Source organism: Poecilia reticulata, chromosome 21 (assembly GCF_904066995.2).
Source record: "Poecilia reticulata chromosome 21, P_reticulata-male-v2, whole genome shotgun sequence".
NCBI classification, from domain to species: domain Eukaryota; kingdom Metazoa; phylum Chordata; class Actinopteri; order Cyprinodontiformes; family Poeciliidae; genus Poecilia; species Poecilia reticulata.
Window position 1 is genome coordinate 2,937,883 of NC_088850.1, and position 20,937 is coordinate 2,958,819.

At 40.1% G+C, this 20,937-nt stretch overlaps 2 protein-coding genes across 2 annotated transcripts; both read right to left on the reverse strand.

The window, feature by feature from the left end:
• Positions 1-1,148: 1,148 nt before the first annotated feature.
• Positions 1,149-6,607, reverse strand: LOC103457210 (uncharacterized). The gene is made up of 2 exons (XM_008397174.3): positions 6,004-6,607; positions 1,149-3,205 (listed from the first exon to the last, which is right to left on the reverse strand). Exons 1-2 carry the CDS (start codon positions 6,301-6,303, stop codon positions 2,789-2,791), a joined length of 717 nt encoding a protein of 238 aa, XP_008395396.1. The 5' UTR covers positions 6,304-6,607; the 3' UTR covers positions 1,149-2,788.
• Positions 6,608-7,340: 733 nt separating this feature from the next.
• On the reverse strand, positions 7,341-19,761 carry LOC103457211 (cysteine-rich protein 2-like). The gene is made up of 8 exons (XM_008397175.3): positions 19,532-19,761; positions 14,653-14,747; positions 12,647-12,704; positions 12,411-12,539; positions 12,148-12,216; positions 11,923-12,017; positions 9,861-9,918; positions 7,341-7,914 (listed from the first exon to the last, which is right to left on the reverse strand). Exons 1-8 carry the CDS (start codon positions 19,572-19,574, stop codon positions 7,850-7,852), a joined length of 612 nt encoding a protein of 203 aa, XP_008395397.1. The 5' UTR covers positions 19,575-19,761; the 3' UTR covers positions 7,341-7,849.
• Between the last annotated feature and the right edge of the window lie 1,176 nt (positions 19,762-20,937).

The following is a 20,937-nucleotide window of genomic DNA, read 5'->3' on the forward strand; positions in this document are numbered from 1 at the left end:
ATTTTAAAACTAACTACATAAATAAAACTATTGGCAACAATCAGTACACCTGGCCCCGTTACTCTCCTATTTCTGCATGAAATATAAAACTAAAACCAAATGTTGAGCAGATAAATTGTAGATAAACGACAGTTAAATATTTACGACAGCAAACAGTATTAAAGTGCATATAAAAATCATTAAATCTTGGCTCAAGCTAATTCCTATTTACATGGAGTGAAGGAAACATTTATGTTCGCTTACTCTACATAAAACATAAAGGTATTGTTAAAATATATTTCAAATGTTAAAGATTTTCGTTTGATTTTTTTAAAAAAGAAATTTTCTATCCTTTTCTAACCCAGTTATTTTACGAAAAAAAAAATTAAATTGTTAAAGTCCAAAATTCTGTTGCAATTTTGGACTTGCAACAGAAGTCCAAGAAACTCAACAGAAACTCAAAAATATGCCAGTATTTTTGAGTTTCCCACTAACTCAGTCATTAAAGGAGGAATTGGTTTGATTTAAAAACTTTGTCTGATTACCGTATTTTACTTAAGATCAATTTCCTGTTTGCAGCAGATTTAAAACGAATAACTTTAACATTGTAGCCGCAACCTAAAATAAGGAAATACTAAAGTAAAAACCAGCCGCTAATGGATAAACTTCCTACCCATCTTTCAAAATAAAAGCTCATGAATCCCGGAACTGAGGACAGACTTAATTATACTCAACAAAATACAAAAATAATCTTTAATTATTATTTGACACATTGTTTTTTATATTAATACAGATTTTTATTTTTCGTTAATTACTAGAAATTATTATCCGACAGCCACATCCTCAGGCTGAACCCAGTGAGGTGATGCTGTTCAGCATTCTGTCCACTAGATGGTGCTGCTAACCGCTTTAATACGACTTGAAACCGAACCGCTGAAAGGATCTGAAGGTTTTATTCCATCAGTTTGTTTATGATCAATTCATATCCAAACTAATCATGCCAACAGTTAGCTATGATTATATTTCATGATGAATGATGCCGTAACAATGTAGAAAAATCTCCAATAATAAACTTGAGATGATTTTGTTGCTCTGTTTTAAACTTAAACTCAAAGGTTTTAAAATCATTTCCTTCAGACTCGGGTCTTGTAATGATCACAAACACATCATAGGGGTAGCCAATTTTTAATCTTATTTCCAATTTAAAAATTCATTTTTAATTTTTTCTAAACATTTTTTTCTTTCCAAATTGTGCCAATGAGAATATTCCTGGAATGAAATGATTGTGAAACACTGCAATAAAATGTAAAGTTTGCTACATTAATACAATTTCCCATCAGACTGATGACATCACAGAACCAGCAGCCGCCTGCGTCCACCGTCAAAACCACCACAGAACAAAAAGAACAAAAAAGAAAATACTCACAGTATGAAGACGGACTGTGTAAAACAAAAAGTCCTCAGTAAAAATTAAAGCACATCATAATGGAGAACAACAGGACAGGAGGAGGTGGTGAAATGAAGTACAGGTGAAACTAAATCCCCTCTCAGAGTCAGACTGCCAACATGAAGCTGGATAGAGCATGTCATGATGTCTGTGATCCAAAACACTGACTGGTCACATAAAATGTGCGTCAATATTTCCAAACATTATGAGCCGCAGAGCTGCTTTTGTCATTCTGGTGGTGACCAACACTTTAACGTTCAATTTTGCCTAATAATCTAAAACAAAATGCCGTAAAATAAACTAAATTTAAAGTTAAATGTGTAAAAAAGGATTTAACTTATTTACAGCTCACTCTGGAATAAATTTGAAAATGTAATAATCTGTTGCTTCATTTTTCTGAACTTAAAGCAGGAGAAAATGATGCGGCGTAAAAACGGCTTTCATTACGGAACCAAAACGTTCATCTATCCGAGCTTCATGCGAACACATTCTGAATTCAGTGAAAAACCCGTTAAACAAGCACTTTGTGTGGCTGCAGCGAGATCGTTTTACATGATGGCCTCAGGTCAGAGGTCACGCCAGTCCCTGATTAGACTCTTCATCGTTTGGACCCCAGTTCACAAAGAGGAGAAGAAGAAGAAACGTCGGCCGGCGGCTCGGATGTTGGCTATGGCTTTTTGTCGACTCTCGTTTCCGCAGCAACCAGTCAGGAGGTGGAAGTGGGCTGGTGAGTACGTCGGAGTGTCCGGTCGAGCTTTGGGTCGTCAAAGTTAGCTTTTCTCCTCTTCCTCTTCATCGTTTTCAGTGCAAATCCGTCAGAAAAGTCTTTCCATCTCTCACTGAAGGAGCTGGAACAAAGTGCTTCAGTTCGCAGGGGACAAGTTTTTTTTTTTTTGTTTGTTTTCAGAAAGTCCTCAGTAATAAAACTAGAATCTCAGTTAAAACAGGAAATATACACAATCATATGTTTACAATATATTATGTACATTTTACATAAGCTCATAAAAAGTAAAACATGGCTGCCTTTTCAAGGTGGGAACAAAGTGCCGTCACTTTGCATAATGTAAACATGAAACAGTGGCTGTGTTGCTGCTGCTGCTGCTAAAAAAACAACAAAAAAAAACACTTTCTTTACAGATTCAGTAACAAAAACACACAGCTCTCATTTCCATGTGCAAATCTGACATACACAGCATGTCAGGAAGAGCAAACAGCAACACAACGCAGCTGAGGTGTTCACACACGCAGGCAGAGCGTCACAATGGAAAACTGGACCAGAGAGAAACTCTCCACATCTTACTGCAGTGCTGAAGGCCAAACCGGGTTCATCTCTTCAACGGGAGCCGCCTCGTTTGCGGCGCGTCAGTCCTGAACCTTCAGCAGAGACTTGAGGTGAACGCTCATCTGCTCGCGGCTCTGGCTGTTCTGCTGCGGCCCGTCCTCTCCGACCCAGTGGCTGGGCGGCTTGGGCAACACGCTGGGCGACGGCGGCTCGCTGAACTTCGCCCCGGCGTAAATCTTTTCAAAATCTTTGAGGTATTCGGCTTCGGCAGTGGGGCCGGTTGGGATGGTGACGTTGTTTGAGGCGTTCAGGGGTTTCTTGGGTTCGACGGAAGACGAAGGCTTCTTGGGAGAGCGGCTGTCGTTCTTTTTAGCGGCGGGGGAAGCGGCGGGCGACTGGCTCTGTTTGGGTTTGTGGCTCCTGGTGTTCACATTGTGGGCGAGCTGATCGAGTCGGGGGAGGAGACGGGGCGCCTGGACACCTTTAGGCTTCAGCACCTAAAAACAAACAATTAAAATGATGCATTACAAACATTTTCTCTCTTTTCCAAAGCCATGTTTCAGATAATAACTTTTAAAACAGTTTGTAGTTAAAATGAGAACGAAAAGTGACACTGAAGGATCATATTATTCCTAGTTCTACAAACCTGAGAGCAATTTAGTGTTTGGATATTTTTGAAAATAAAGTAAAGCAAAACAAAAAGTAAAGACGCAAGTAATTAGCTTAGCTTTCAGTTGAGAGTAATTACAGTGAGCTGCTGGGGCTCCCTGGCATGAGAAGCCACAATCCCCTCTAAATGCGTTTAGAACGGCATATTTTAATAGTTCAGGCACCAAATACACCGTAACATGCATTAATACACACAGCAGAAACCATTTTATCAGAACTGCAGAGGCTCTGCTAACATCAGTTCAGCCAATCGGTGCCAATCATCAACTAGTTTAATTATCGATTAATCATTAACCGGAGTTAATTATCCCTGCTGATCTAATTTTTGCTACAAATGATAAATATAGGAACGATGACGTTGCACTTCAGACAAATGTTTACTTTCTTTAAATATTATTTGAATTCTTTATTTGCATCTTTGGATGCATTTCTAACATTTTATTATAAACAAATTAAGAATATGCAGACTGTGCCATCCATCCATCCATCCATCCATCCATCCATCCATCCATCCATCCATCCATTTTCTTCCTCTTATCCGGGGTCGGGTCGCGGGGGCAGCAGCTTCAGAATGGAGGCCCAGACTTCCCTCCCCAGCCACTTCTTCCAGCTCCTCCGGGGGAATCCCAAGGCGTTCCCAGGCCAGCCGAGAGACGTAATCCCTCCAGCGTGTCCTGGGTCTTCCCCGAGGCCTCCTCCCGGTGGGACGTGCCCGGAACACCTCACCAGGGAGGCGTCCAGGAGGCATCCTGACCAGATGCCCGAGCCACCTCAACTGGCTCCTCTCGACGTGGAGGAGCAGCGGCTCTACTCTGAGTCCCTCCCGGATGACCGAGCTTCTCACCCTATCTCTAAGGGAGAGCCCAGCCACCCTGCGGAGGAAACTCATTTCGGCCGCTTGTACCCGTGCCAATTTTTTTTAATCGGCTAAAACTAAAGTAATCGTTGGTAGCATCCCTAGTTTGGATATTTTAGATGCGCTCTGTGAATGGATCCACAAATAAAGTTTAAATAAGACTGATGATCAGTCAGTCACCGTTTCAGCTTGAAACAAATCTGCAGTATAAAAACGCCATTAGTACTTCTGGTTGTAATTCATGTTTTCTGCCTGATTGAGGCTAAAATATTCCTCTTGTTTTGCTCCATGAACACAAGAACAATATTCATCCACTTTCTATTCACTTCATATTTCTAAGCATCCATCCATTCATGCATGCATCAGATGTGAAGAGGTAAATAAACATCATCTCCTTTTGTTTCAAACACAAACTGAATCATGAGATCATCAGGTTTCATTCTCTGTCAGTGTTGATGTTCAGTAAAAACAGTCGCCACCCACAGACAGTTGCTGTGTTCAAGTACGATCCGTCACGTACGCCTGGTTCTATGAGTCACGCTGCTGATTGCAAAGGCTGGCAGTAACTTTGGAAATTACTGCTGCTGTTTTTACTTTTTCATCCAAGCATTTCTCTGGGAGCAGGTGTGGAAATTCATGCTGGAGGAAAACGATTCAGTTCAAAAACATGAATTCCAGCCTTGAGAAGTTTTAGTTTCTTTAGTAGGAATTAGACAAACTGTTGCATCACCTGCAGCCCTGCCTGTCCTACATTCGTTACTCTTATGCATGCCCAAAGGAAACACGGTTTAGAATCGAGCAGCTTTTAAATAAAGTGTGTTTTCAGGTTAGGGCATGCAAGCAAATACCTTGGTGTGTGTGTGTGTGTGTGTGTGTGTGTGTGTGTGTGTGTGTGTTCACCAGAACAACCGTGCAGAGCTGCAGAACAGGACTGGAGGGAGTGCATGGTTAAAGGAGGATTTGGGTCCTGCACTTCTGCGCCGTTTAATCAGTTTGATGCTTTTATTTTCATGTCAACACAGGTTTGTAATCTACTTTTGAGAAGCACATCAACTGATAAATAGGCTTGAGCCAATTTTTCAAGATTTTATCATTTTAAAACTTCTAATAGCGATGAGGTTTTACATGAGTAAATAAAAGGAAGCTAGCGGTTGCCTGGATTAAAACATAGTTATTAGTAAAACTACTTGTAAAAATGTGAACTTTTTACCCATTTTCCTTTAACCAGCTCTCTTTGTTTACGGCCTTCTGAATTATGTCACTAACTTTTTCTGATTAAAGTGCAGCTGAAGCTTTAAACTGTGACGCAGTTTAATCTAGATCTAGTAAAGTTTGGTTCTTCCTCCTTTTGAAACCTGTTGTGGTTAAAGCTGCCTCTTTATGCGCTGATCAACAAACGAAAACAGGAAGTTATGCTGGTTTTTCACTTATTATTTCACAACAATAGATCGCAAGTGCGTCACTGAAAAAGCCTCAGGCACAAAATATACTTTGAAAATTACTGAATTTGCCTCAAAACTGGATAATTGTGCCGTAAAATTAGTATAAAATATGTTATTTCTTATAACGGCGCTAGAATATATCACCAAAAAGTTACAAACTAATTCATATGGGACACATTATTGTTTCTACTAGTGATAAATCAGGAATCAGTATAGGCCTGTCATTTATATTACACCTGTGTTTTATACAATAAATCGATAAAATGTTGTTTCAGGTTGAGTTTGATACCACTGAGGCCTACAAGTGTACAAACTTCCGTAAACTCACCTCTTTTTTAGCTCCTTGTTTGACATGATGGAGGGTCAGCACCGTCTGGTTCCCAGCCGCGGACTGGGCCGAGTGTCTGTGCCCCGATGAGGCCGTCAGGATGGCGGTGGAGGCGGCGTTGTTGAGGTCGGACAGCCGGATGTTCGGGCAGTGTCTCGGGGGTTTCTGGTGATGCAGCAGCGGCTTCCTGCTTCCCTTCTTCAGCAGCGCTTGCTTCGCCTTACAGCTCGGTATCGGGTTGTTGTTTTCAACGTTGCCGATATTGGCTTCGTCACCGTTCGCAGGAGTTCCGTCCAACATTTCTTTGGAGTGGTGAAAACATAAAACAGGCGGCGAAAATCAGCTGCGGCGAAGTTGTTTTAACCAACAACGTCACAGGATAACAGTGAGCTAACTTGAGAAGTAGCTAACTACACTTTCTTTTCGAAATGCCCTCAAAAACAGAAAGCAGTAAATACAAAAATAACTTATTTTGTGTTTCTGTAAGTTCCAGTGATGAAATATGTGCGTTTCTGGAAACAGTCACTGATAAAATATCGAGCAACAGATTCTTTCTTTGTGGCGCGTCGCTGCTAGTCTGATGTGATAAACCAGAAGTAGTGTGTATATTGAGTTTATAGTAGTCACGTGATTTCCGGTAGCAGCTTTTCAAAATAAAGAGGGGCATTAATACGGTGTGGATGAGTTTAAAAATTCAGAAATTGCAACACAGTTTAAAATATGTACGTGGTAGTCAGTAAGCACGATTAAACATTAAATCTATGTGCATATATAATACTAGAACTATGATGATATTTAACAAGTATGTACAAAATATCGCCAAAAGCTAGTTTCTGTCTTTTTAGCGCAACAATTTACCTATTTTCTATTTCAACAACCAACTGCAAATCAAACGAGATTTCTGTAGATTTTTTTTAACAGGCATTGCATAATAGAGGAAATTTTACCATCTTAGTTAATTCTTTTCAATTGGACATTTACAATCCTGTGAAAAAGTATATGCACTTGTCTACACATTTATATTTTTTGCTTCTGTGTTACACTTACATGTGTCAGATCATCAAATATATTTTGGTTAATTTGAGGCGTTACAATGACAGGCAAGGAGAGATTTAGTTCTATATCACATCATTGCATAATTGTATCAATTCAGCCAAATGGAAGATTTTTTTAGACATTCATTATTTGCTTAAGATTATGCTACAAATTCATAAAATTTGACTAGGCCACTCCAGAACCTACTTTTTCATCTAATTCAATGTGAACTATAGCAAGTATAACTAGCTCAATTATTTTTATTAGAGTTTGTAGGAAAAAGCACAACGTCACAGACAGGAAACATTATTTAATACCCCACAGTTTTATTGTATAAAACATTACCTGCAGCTGACCAGCATTCATAACATTCAATAAAATGTTTGTGTGACTAAACAATTTTTCCTGTCAAAACCAGGTGTCCAAAAACACTGACAATAAAAAGGTGGGCTGGTACTTTGTTGTTATACAGTACATATCATTAGTGCACAAATGTTTCAAAACCAACTAATCAAGAAGGAGAAACACAGGAGCTTTAATCTACTACAATAATAGGTTAATAGTAACTATTTGGCAAAGAGAACAAATAAACCCAGATGTTAATCTCAGTCTCACTTGGGAGGACATATTAAAGGTTTGCTTCAGTACAAAAAATAGATAATATAAACAATATACAAATACAACATAAATAACTAGGTAATCCATCCCTGTGATTGTAGTACATATCATTTGTCACAATGACCACTGAAGGCAAATAAACGAGGCTCCTGGAGGTGTTTGTTCGTCCACGTGTCGGAAGCAGCGGCTGAGTTTAAGGCTGAGCTTCGGCTTCAGGTTCGTCGTAGATGTAGCTGCCCACGCCGCCGGTGTTCACACCTGAGGAGAAACACGACATTAAAGCAATACGTCAACTTCTCTGGTTACATTAAACTACAGCGTGAGATTTGATCATGTTTTTATCATATATCGATGTTTCTGGACACTTTTATTCAGTGAATTGTAAATTGTTTGGGAGTTTTGTATTGTGATCCTAAAATTATAATGAATATTAATAAAAGGGTGATTGCCATAACATGTCAGGTGACTTCCTGAGGAGGACACACTGGACTATGACATTAAAACTGCGCAAATTGGAATTACGAAAATAAATTTGGTTAATGGAAGCACAGCAATTAAATGAAAAATGTTTATATTCCGGTAAAGTTTTTGCGTTACATCCATCCATCCATTTTCTTGCACCCTTGTTCCTTAGTGGGGTCGGGAGGGTTGCTGGTTCCGGGCGAGAGGCAGGTTTCACCCTGGACAGGTCAGCAGTCTGTCGCAGGGCAACACAGAGACACACAGGACACACAACCATGCACACACACACTCACACCTAGGGACAATTTAGACAGACCAATTAACCTGACAGTCATGTTTTTGGACTGTGGGAGGAAACCGGAGTACCCGGAGAAAACCCACCATGCACAGGGAGAACATGGAGACTCCATGCAGAAAGACCGGGGCCGGGAATCGAACCCAGAACCTTCTTGCTGCAAGGCAACAGCTCTACCAACTGCACCACTGTGCAGCCCACTTTTGTGTTACAGTGAGGTGTTTTTTTAGCTGTGTCAAAGTTACTGTATTTCACAAAACTGCAATGGAAAAACTTTTTTCACATCCAGTTGTGGATCACAGTGACGTGATCAACAACTGGATGTTGCCACTGGTACAAACCATGAAGAAGAAGACGACAGGAAGTAACTGGAGGATCATGGCATGTCTTTTAATGACTTACTGCATGAACAAGCTTATTAATGTGTGATTTGTATATGCGTTTATTATTTAATGGAAACACCGCAGTTGTGAAATTGTGTTTTTTCGACATTCGAAGTTTCGAATATTAAAGTTTAAATGCCTGACAAACAGAACAGATCATTTATCATGATTGGTGCTGAAGCTGCACAGCTAATAGGTTTTCTGGAGGCAAAATAAAGTTTTGTAGCTGTTAAAATGTTGCAAACATTTTATCACTTCTGAGTCGTCATCACGAGTCAGGATGAGTAAACGGAGGAATTATCAAGGTGAAGACATTCAGGTTGTCAGAACACAGCAGGACTTCAGTGAGTCAACAAGGCATCATGTCCACATCAGCTCATAAAACTTTAAACCAGGCCAGGTTTAAAGTTATAAAATTATAATGCTTCCTGAAGGGGTTTATTGTTGTTGTGGATATGATTGTGTAATCCACTTACACAACTCCTATCTAACTAAAACTAACTGGTTTTCTTCTTCTTCACTGATCACACCCAGTAGTTCCCCGTATTAATTAATGCATGAAATATTCAGTATCCTAATCACTCATCATTTGGACTACATTTCCTCCTTGGAATCTATTATGGGTCTAGTGCACTGATTAAAATGTACATTTCAATTCCAATAATAACTTGATTATCTTTCTTGCTTTCTTTGTCGTCATGGTTACACTCATTGATCGCAGTGTAAGATGGCTCTTTGCTACCACCTTATTCTTACTTTATGCAGGATTTTTCGTAGTTTAATCGCAGTAAAAGTGTCTTTCTATCAGTATCACTGATTACATTAGTGGCCGTTTTAGTTTTGATCTGTTTGTTCCTCCTGTTAACATTTCATCTAAGGCCCAGTAATCAGCTTGCTCTTCCCACAAATATTCAATAAAACTACCACTATCTTATACCTGGTTCTAATAAACTTTCAAAGTTATAAATAAAGTCCTGAAAACTGTATTTTAGACTGTTGGTGGTTTGAGATTCTGCTTTGAATCCATTTTTCCATCAGGATTGGTTGGATCAACGTCTTCATACCTTTGGGTCCAAACAGCACAGCGTAGCAGGGTTTGTGGCAGTACGGCTGTCCATCATGCTGCAACGAGAGAAAAATATCATTTTAATCATTTCTCAGCTTAGCTGGTCTTTTCACTTTTTCCACTTGTTTACATTTTGAAAACTTAAAGTACTACTAGCACAACCAGCACTAATACAACTGAACTACTGGTGATATTATAGTTATATACAGATGCCTGCTTTTTACTGACTCTTTACTTTGACTAATCTTTGTCTTTGTCCATGCGTGTTTTTTTAAATATACTGAAGCCCAGATTCACTTTCCACAGATTCTTTCAGAAAAAGACTGAATTGTTATTTATTAGCTAAGTTGCCTCCCTGCAGTAGTTGCCTCCCTGCAGTAGTTGCCTCTCTGCAGTAGTTGCCTCCCTGCAGTAGTTGCCTCTCTGCAGTAGTTGCCTCCCTGCAGTAGTTGCCTCCCTGCAGTAGTTGCCTCCCTGCAGTAGTTGCCTCACTGCAGAAGTTGCCTCCCTGCAGTAGTTGCCTGCCTGCAGTAGTTGCCTCTCTGCAGTAGTTGCCTCCCTGCAGTAGTTGCCTCCCTGCAGTAGTTGCCTCTCTGCAGTAGTTGCCTCCCTGCAGTAGTTGCCTCTCTGCAGTAGTTGCCTCTCTGCAGTTGTTGCCTCTCTGCAGTAGTTGCCTCCCTGCAGTAGTTGCCTCCCTGCAGTAGTTGCCTCCCTGCAGTAGTTGCCTCTCTGCAGTAGTTGCCTCCCTGCAGTAGTTGCCTCTCTGCAGTAGTTGCCTCCCTGCAGTAGTTGCCTCCCTGCAGTAGTTGCCTCTCTGCAGTAGTTGCCTCTCTGCAGTTGTTGCCTCTCTGCAGTAGTTGCCTCCTTGCAGTAGTTGCCTCCCTGCAGTAGTTGCCTCCCTGCAGTAGTTGCCTCCCTGCAGTAGTTGCCTCCCTGCAGTAGTTGCCTCCCTGAAGTAGTTGCCTCTCTGTAGTAGTTGCCTCCCTGCAGTAGTTGCCTCCCTGCAGTAGTTGCCTCCCTGCAGTAGTTGCCTCCCTGCAGTAGTTGCCTCCCTGCAGTAGTTGCCTCCCTGCAGTAGTTGCCTCTCTGCAGTAGTTGCCTCCCTGCAGTAGTTGCCTCTCTGCAGTAGTTGCCTCCCTGCAGTAGTTGCCTCCCTGCAGTAGTTGCCTCCCTGCAGTAGTTGCCTCACTGCAGTAGTTGCCTCCCTGCAGTAGTTGCCTGCCTGCAGTAGTTGCCTCTCTGCAGTAGTTGCCTCCCTGCAGTAGTTGCCTCCCTGCAGTAGTTGCCTCTCTGCAGTAGTTGCCTCCCTGCAGTAGTTGCCTCTCTGCAGTAGTTGCCTCTCTGCAGTTGTTGCCTCTCTGCAGTAGTTGCCTCCCTGCAGTAGTTGCCTCCCTGCAGTAGTTGCCTCCCTGCAGTAGTTGCCTCTCTGCAGTAGTTGCCTCCCTGCAGTAGTTGCCTCTCTGCAGTAGTTGCCTCCCTGCAGTAGTTGCCTCCCTGCAGTAGTTGCCTCTCTGCAGTAGTTGCCTCTCTGCAGTTGTTGCCTCTCTGCAGTAGTTGCCTCCTTGCAGTAGTTGCCTCCCTGCAGTAGTTGCCTCCCTGCAGTAGTTGCCTCCCTGCAGTAGTTGCCTCCCTGCAGTAGTTGCCTCCCTGAAGTAGTTGCCTCTCTGTAGTAGTTGCCTCCCTGCAGTAGTTGCCTCCCTGCAGTAGTTGCCTCCCTGCAGTAGTTGCCTCCCTGCAGTAGTTGCCTCTCTGCAGTAGTTGCCTCCCTGCAGTAGTTGCCTCTCTGCTTTAGTTGCCTCCCTGCAGTAGTTGCCTCCCTGCAGTAGTTGCCTCCCTGCAGTAGTTGCCTCCCTGCAGTAGTTGCCTCCCTGCAGTAGTTGCCTCCCTGAAGTAGTTGCCTCTCTGTAGTAGTTGCCTCCCTGCAGTAGTTGCCTCCCTGCAGTAGTTGCCTCCCTGCAGTAGTTGCCTCCCTGCAGTAGTTGCCTCTCTGCAGTAGTTGCCTCCCTGCAGTAGTTGCCTCTCTGCTTTAGTTGCCTGCCCGCCCGCCTGCAGCGCCTCACCTCTGCATGGCTGCCCGGAGCCAGAGTCTTGCTGCACCTCTCACAGCGAAGGCAGGGCCGGTGCCAGTTCTTCCCCAGAGACGACACCTTCTCAGCTGCACAGAGAGACCACCATGGAGACAGTCACCACGGCAACCAGTCGACTGAGTCACCAAGACCCTTCTCTGACACTGATATGATACATGCAGATATCAGATGGGGGGGAATAGCGACAGATGTGCTCACCAAAGTACACCGTCTTGTTGCATCTGGGGCAGATGTTTGGTCCGCCAGAGAAAGACGAAAAGCTCGCAGCTGCAAAATGTCACTTAGTTGGGTCATTTCTTACATTTGTTTGAAATAAATTAGAATTTAGTTTGAGGTACATAAAAGCTGCTTCTTTATTTTGTTTTTAAAAAACACAATCCTTACGGAGGAGCAGCACTTTGTTCTAACACAACTTTCCGACACGTGACAGGTTTTCTATTTCTGCTCCACATATTTCTCACCCTTCACTGGTCCCCGCGTGGCTCTTTTCTCCTCCTCCGGATTGCCAAGTGTTGCCATGGAAACGGCTGCCGGGGCCTCGTTGACAGGAGCGTCGTACATGTAGGAGCCAGCTCCGCCGATGTTCACACCTGCAAAAAGAGCACAGGAAAAAAAATAAAAAATAAAAAATGGTGCAAACCTTAATGAGAGAAATTCAGTTCAAGAGAAAAATCTGATTAATAAGGTGAAATGGCACCTTTTGGTCCAAAGAGGGCAGCGTAGCAGGGCTTGTGGCAATACGGTTTCCCATCATGCTGCATAATAGGAGAGAACAATTAAAACAAAATCATCTTTTTTATTTAAAAAAGTTGCATAAAATGTAAATTTGTCTAACTTTACATGAGCTTGTTTTAGGAATTAATACAAACAGTCTTCTCTTTGTGCTTTTCATTTGGAAGGAGAATAAAAGATATCAGTTCACAGTTTGGTATTCCATAAATGTGACATTTCAAGCTGCCAGATGCAAGTTATGGACTGTTTACAGCAAAAGAAACAAATGTGTCTGTTTTTGCTAAATGTGTTTTTATATAAAACTCTGTTTAGATATAAAATCTGCAGCATCGTCTGCCCTGCAGTCGTGTTCATTTGTCATCCAGACATCAGTGGAATTTCGCCAACAGTTCAGTGAAGGAAAGTCAGGAATCCTGAGCGTCAAATGAAGCTTTTTAGTCGAGTTTTTCCACGTTTCTAACTCAACATCAGCACATAATTAATCCTAAATTGCCCATTCTGCATAATTTCTATCACTCGCCATGTTAATATGATAAAACGATGAATCCTCTCACTACTGAGAGCGCTGTTAGCAGCTCAGCATGATTCATTGTGTTACTTCCCTGTTAAAGGTCTAATAAAAACAGTGAAAGTTGCTGAAACAGCATCCAGACAGTCTGATAACGCTCCTGCTGGGCTGTTAACTCACGCTGCTTCTTCTATATGTTGCTTTTCAGATGAACTGAAAAGGAAAAACTGGAGAAGATAAAAACTGACATGAAGACAATTTTAACCTGAACTGAGCATTAAAGTGTGAAACTGAAAGCAAATAGCACTCCACCTTTAAGACCTATATGTCTGAATGTCCATGCTAGGACTCATTGTTTAAATATTACTTCATGACACAAAATAATGTTTTTCTATAAATAATTTAAAGTCTCAACTTCACAAAAACCTTTGCGGCGTTCCCCTGGAGCCAGACTTCGGACCCATTTGGTTTATATATCTTCCTTTTTTTGTTGCCGTGTAATGTAGGGTTCATGACACTCAACTATGTTTTGTTTAGTTTATTGATTAGTTTTAGTAAAAAGCAAAACTTGCAGAACAAACCTTGCATTATGGGAAATGGAGTCTTTTGTACTGCTGCTCTTCCTCTGTGGAATATTCATCCTGACTCTCTCAGGTTTAAATGTACTCTAACAATGTATTTTATTTATTATCTTCAATAGAAATGTGTTTTTATTTAACTTTTGTAGCATCATAAGCTTTTCAAAAAGAAAATGACTGAAATAAGCTAACAGATTTTAAAATCCACACTGGAACCAGAGAGTTCTCATAAAATAATGAAAAGAAAGACAAAGCAGAGATTAATGCTAAAACCTCTTCATCGTGTGAGGAAACTGCCAGGTTTTCTCTCAGATGATGTGAAATCAACAGGCTGATCGTCTCTGTGGTTCAAACTAAAACGTTCCTGCAGGTTTTAATCATCATGGTTTACAGACAGTTTCAGAACCAGAGAGCAACCAACAACTTAATCTACTGACCTTTTTACTCCCTTATACCGAAGGAAACAAACATGATATCTGTGTGTTTTCATATAAAATATTTAACACAGTTTGAAACATTAATTTCACTGAATCAGAACATTTGAGTTCATTTGTAAGACATTTTAATGGTTATTTCACTTCTCTCATCCTTAATTAGTTATTTTATACCCTTTCTATCTGTCCTGGTCCTACAAGCCTGAGAAACACTTTAAATATGTGGCATTAAATTATTGGTAAAATAATTAAAATATGAAATAAAGAAAAACTGAACCCACAAATGATCCTATCTGGATCTGTTCAACTCCTGCATGATGTTTAACAGGTAAATACCAAATAAAATGAGCTCTACAAAGTAAAATAGTAAAAAAAAAAAGAACATTATAAACCGACATTTGTCTGACGGATGAGTCTTCGCGATCAGATTTCCTGCTGCAGCTCCTCTTACCTCAGCATGGCCGCCGGGGTTCAGCGTCTTGTTGCAGCGCTCACATTTCAGGCAGAATTTATGCCAGTCTTTTCCCAGAGAGGAAACCTTCTCCGCTGTGCAACCAGAAAACAAACAGACTGAAATCATTCTCTGAAGTACTGTAAAGTTTGACAGGAAATATTGCTACTTAGATTTAGGATTTGAAATTACTTTTTATTGCAGAATAAGAAATGGAAGTTTTAATCGTTTAGGAATGTAATCCAGCTTTAATGAAAGTTTTATTTTATAAGCAAAAACAAAAAAGAAGGAGTGAAAAATGAACCTGTCCTAATGCTTCATTACTGGCACAGTAAAACGCAGGAAACCTGTTATTAGTGAGAAAAAAAAGTGTTTTTACAGCAGGCACTCCTCCGCACTCGTCTCTGAAAAGCCTCCATCATTTCTCTTTTTTCCATTCTTTCATTCAGGCATTCATCCTGTCTGCTGCTTTTGTTTCGGTGCATTTCCAATCCCACATCACTTCATTCATTCCTTAAACTGTGAATCTCATCAGGCAGATGAGACGTTCATCATTCTGCTAAATCATTTCCTCTCCGTCTGTTATGCAAAGACTCGTTCCTCTTCAGCCGTCACAGAGAATATTCCAATCAATTCAACATTTCAGTCCAGGAAAATACCTTTGGAAGGCAGAGAGACACTGAAAAGGACACGAGAAGGAAGGGAAAGACAGATCAGACAGGTCTGTATCCTTGAATCTCATCAGTGGAGGGAAGTAAAAGGAAGACAAAATAATGTAGAGCACTCAGAGAAATGAGAAGAGTGATAAATAGTTATTTCTGACCTTTTCTCCTCCACCTACACGTCTCCTCCTCTTAAAAAGCCAATTCCTTCAGCAGAACCTTTAATATTAAGACTTTCTGGAGAACATTACCTGCTTTGTTTTAATGAGACAGAAACATCTAGCACCAGAGAAAAACCCCAAACATAAAACATAAGCATCAGTCTGCTGTGAATAAGAGCAGCGCAGCTGTGTCACCATGTCGACTCTCTAAGTGGTAGAAAACACTTAAAGGCCACTTACTGTAAGAGTCTATATCGGTCTAAAGCACATTCTTTCCACTGAGATCTAAAGGTCAACGTCATGAGTCACAGATTTTCCATTTTCATAACATTTTTGGTCCGTTTCTGTTTCTAAGTCCAACTTTACTGAAGCAAAATATCCATCATCCCAACCCTGACTCCCACAGGAGCCTCCATCCTAATTAGCATCGAAACTTCATCATCCGTTCTGTGTCTCTACAAAGTGGCTACTTCATAATTAACACATGTTGGCTGACAAAATGTCTCCCTAAGGAAGACCCTTCGCCGAATCTACACGGAACAAACCGAAACAAACACGTACTTTCTTACAGTACCGGCCTAATTCTTGATCTGGACCAGTTGCCAGGCAACCATAAGAGACCACATGAAGTCCCATTAAAGACATATCTACAGAGACGAGTATTTTTGTTACCTTTTAACATCATTAGTCAGGTACAGGTTAGAGAAGAACGTCACTTCACTGCATCATGACTGCAAAAATGTCTGACCTTCAATCATTTCTATATAATTTACATTATGAGCCACTTTAACATAAATGCAACAGTATTTTATTGTTTACCTAAATATTAATAGGCTACAAAATTCAAGTATTTATCATATTACGTTCATTTTTTGTATTAATTTCTGCCACTTCGCTTATTTGCTGGTTGGAATTTGTTCTTTGTCATTCAACCTAATTTTCCTCTTTTTGTAAAAACATGATAAATACATATTAAGAGGAACAAGATACTTTATTTTATAATTTGCCTATTTAATCTATTCCTATTTTAAAAACTTGGCGAGTAATGCTGACTCTGATTCTGAACAAAGTGTTTACATTAAAATCTCTTACTGGATGAAAGAGAGCAAAGCGACATTTAGCCGAGCGAAAGCATCAAGCATTCGGAGTTGAGTGTGTCCCAGAACAATCACTGATTGAGAGTGTGTGTCATTTAAATGCACACACCACAAACTATTATTTGCTCATATGGACGTATGTATTCATATCAGTGCTCAGATTGGTGGCACAAATATAACTCCATACTGCTTTTGGCCAAGAAAGATTTTCTGTTTAATGTAACTTCAAATTATTTCCAGATGTTTTGTAAAGTATTTCTAAAATATGTGATGCAGCTGAAATACCAGTGAACTGTTATATCTGACATGGTATTGGCTGGTGTTTGGAAGCAGCCAATCACGGAGCATCATTCATTTTCCTTGATGCTGATTGGCTGTACTTTAATTATTAGCTTCTGTGGTAGTGCTAACATGGTTTCCATTGTGCATAACAGTGGATATTATCAAACAATCCTGCAAAGTTCAAATTGATTAAAAAAGTTTTCCATCTAAGGAAATTTAGCAGATCGAATCAAACAGACAAAAAGTCTTCCTGGATTATCAGGTAGCAACAGTGACTCGACTTTTAAGTAATTCCTTATTCCAGCAAACTGGAAAAGTCAACTTCATTCATTCAGATTTATTAGATCAGAGAAAAGAAGCTTGAAAAATAAAATATTCCAGTAAATCTGTTCCTGTTGTAGTAATTAGTAAAGAAAACCTCTTCAGGAAGAAAGCAGAAATATTAAACACTTTAAATGGAAATAAGAAAACTACAAAAATGGGAAAAGTATTTCACAGAACTGCATAAAAATATCAGCCCTGTTGGTTGTAAATTAAAGCTTCTGATAGACGAAGTCTTCTTGGCCCAAACCCACAAATGTAACAGGAATGAACAATCATAGCCAAAAATCTGTTGTTGTTTTCCAGTTCTTACATAACTTCACCTCTGACCTCTGTCCAGATAAACGGAGCAAATTCCTCAAAATAAAAACCTTTGTTCAGGCTCAGTGCTTCCTGTCAGGAGGAGTTTGATGAGAGAGGCATGACGGATGGACGGAGGGAGTGAGAAGTTTCCCAACAATCATTTATCTGTTTCTTCTCCTCCTGAAATATCCCAACAGATAAACTGAGCCTGATACAACATGACACTTCCTGTTTAGTTTCAGAGTCTGACCCGCCTGTCAGGGTGACATGTGACAGAGACGACTGGCACACGGAGTGAAGCAGGATGAGTTTCAGAAATTCATTTTTTATTATATTAAGGTAAAATATATCTGCAAAAAGTCTTCATGTTGCTAAAATCTTCATTAAAAGGTTTTATTTTCAGCCAGTTCATCTTTTTAACTGTTGAAGATTAAATGTTTCTTATTATTTTGAAAGTACTGATAATCTTAAGATAAATTATATCAGATCTATTAATAAATACTTGGTGTAGAAAATAAAATGAACTAAAAATGACGCTAAGGTTGAGGTTGGACACCTTTAATGATGCTAGGGTAACATAATTCCCTGTGAAGCCGCCTGCATGAGGCAGATCATCTTTCTCCTGAGATCCAGTGAATTTAGCAGCATCATTATTAACTGAAAATGTTTAATTATTAAAAAAAACTGACAGCAGACGGCTTTGATTCAGGCTGCAGGGAGGAGTTTGGCTGAGATCCTCCTGGAGAGAGAACAAAAGGGCGATCGATCCATAAAAAGCAACGCGCTATTACTTATTAATAATTAACCGTCGGGTGCGGCTCAAAGTCTCGACTCAAATTCTAATTTATTGTAAACTAAAACACAAACTGATCGGCCAGCACTGGAACCAAAGACCTGCAGCAGCAGCTTTAATAAACTAATTCTGTTGGAAGTTAACGAGACATCAGGGATTGTTTATGAGCTTCTGGTGTCTTTAAGCACACAGGCCAGTTAATGGCTCCCTGTAATCTCATCCTCAGATAGTGGAGCCATTACTGCTGGATCTGGAGCCGAGGCAGAACAAATCGCCTGTCAGTCTGTGGCTCTGCAGCGGAGACGTTTTGGATCCGTTTTGGAGAGGAACTGTCACTTTCACTTCACATCGGCGAGTGTGTCTGACGTTACTGTCACACAATCACTGAGTGGCTCATCAAAGCTGGGATGTTTCTGTAAACTTCATGAAAAGTATCCGACTATACCGGCTGGTATAGTGTGGTGTGTGTGAGAAAAGATGAAAAAATAAATAAATGAACGTTTATAGAATAGATTTCAGAAGATTAACATATAATAGGATTTTCAGACAGCAGTGCAGACAACATGACTACGCACATGAAAATCCTTGAAATGGATATTCTGTGGGAGGAGAGATTAAAGTCTGAGTGGGGCTGTGAAGTGACTGGTCTGACTGGTTCAACCACAAAGATATTTAACACACAGAGCAAAAACAAAGTCATACAGTAAAGAAAACAGCAAAATACTGGAGTCAGGCTCTTTACGGTGTATTTATGTTCACGCTCTAAATCAATATAAGATTTCTCTACATGCATAAATTCATTACATTTGAGAAACATTAGAAATACATAAAATGTTGAAAACATTGACTGAAACTGTCATGTTTTAAAGTTTAGAAAAGGGAAGAGTCTTATTTTAAATCATAATTATACATTTTACTCCCAAATTATCATTACATTTAGATTTTAAAAAAAAATCAGAATTCAACCTAAAATCATTTCTAAAATGTAAATTGATGTGACTCAATCTTAAACCCTACAGTATATGTGACTTGGTTGAATTTCTTTTGAGACACAATGAGAGATAAAAGATGAAAAATAAAACATCCCACAATGTCTGATTGCGTTTCAATAACCACAAATAGCTGGAATCACTTCCTATTGATAAGAATGAGCATCTTACCCGGCCAGCACTCCACCCACCCACCCACCAGTCAACGCCCCCGGTCGGAACCACGGTACCGGCGGCCTCTGCAGCGGCTGCACAGCAAACATTCACTCACCGAAATACACCGTCTTGTCGCATTTTGGACACTTTGACGCCATGAGGGGAGCGGAGCGGACAGGATGGATGGAGCGTGATTTCTGTCTGTCCTCCGGTTGGAGAGGCTTTCTGTCTGTCTGCAGCTCCGGTGGATCAGACAACCAGACACACCTCTGGCTGTCACTGCTGCTTTCAGGACGATGAGGAGACTCACATCCAGCCTCTACTGGCTCTGCTGCGCTGGCATAGCCCCGCCCCGATTGTGACGTCATCGCGCTCTCATCCACACATGAGATCAAAGCGACTTTCATATGGAGTGAAAATGATCTTAGCATGAAAATCTATGAATTCAGTACATTTCTGCCAGTTTGAGGATTTCGGTCAATTTTATTCCAATATATGAATCTGAAGTTAAAGTTTTAAAGTTCTGCATGCAAATCTATAATCAATTACTTTTCAAAGGCACATTTTTAATTTGCATTCAAAATTTTAATCGCAAAATTCAAAGAAATATTGAATGTTGCAACAAAAACTTGCAAAAATGCAACCAAAGATTTCAGACATAAAAAAGGAAAAAAGTAAATAAATTAAATATGTATTTCTCAAAATCATAAGTTTTAAACTTTAGATGCAATTTTAATTTCAGACTGATTTCCAAAAGTAGATGTTCATTTTGATTTGCCATTATTTCAGAATAATAAAATGTTTTTAATTTGCAAACAAATTTTTTTCTATTTTTCTTAGAACTTCCACCAACCTGGATTATTATCTATAAATGTGCTTAACATACAGTAGAATAAAACATAACTTTGATTTCATCTAGTATATTTTCTTCATTTCACATTTTTAATCCAGTCCCTGCTAGTGCGTGTTTGGTTTAATTTAACTGCATTTAACTTATTGACAAATTTAAATATTTAACTATTAAATATTTGTCTCTAGCTGGTGAGAAACACCTTATTTTAGTGTTTACTATATTTTTAACCATTTCACACCAAAATTCTTGTAAAAAATATTTTCTAGATACAATGAATGTCATTAACAAGTCCAGATATTACACTGCAGGTGTTTCTCATATGATTCATGTTGAATTCCGGTCACATTTGTCGCTGTGCGTTAATCATCGTCGCCCTGCGGCTGTTTGTTTCCTCTGTGGTTGTTAGGTTACCTTTCCTGACTCTCTTCACAGGGAATGTTAAGCGACGCTCTGCAGCTCCCAGAATGATTACGCTCCACATTCCTGGCTCTGACACCAGGACGGCTCACATATGGACGGGTTTTTGAGTTGAAATTTAACTGTGGTATCAACAAAGGTGCCTATTTACATTAGAATATCACAAATTAAAAAGGATCGCAGAGATAGAGGGAGTAGCAACAAAAAACTAACACTATTCATCACCGTTTACCCAGTGATGCATGGGTGTG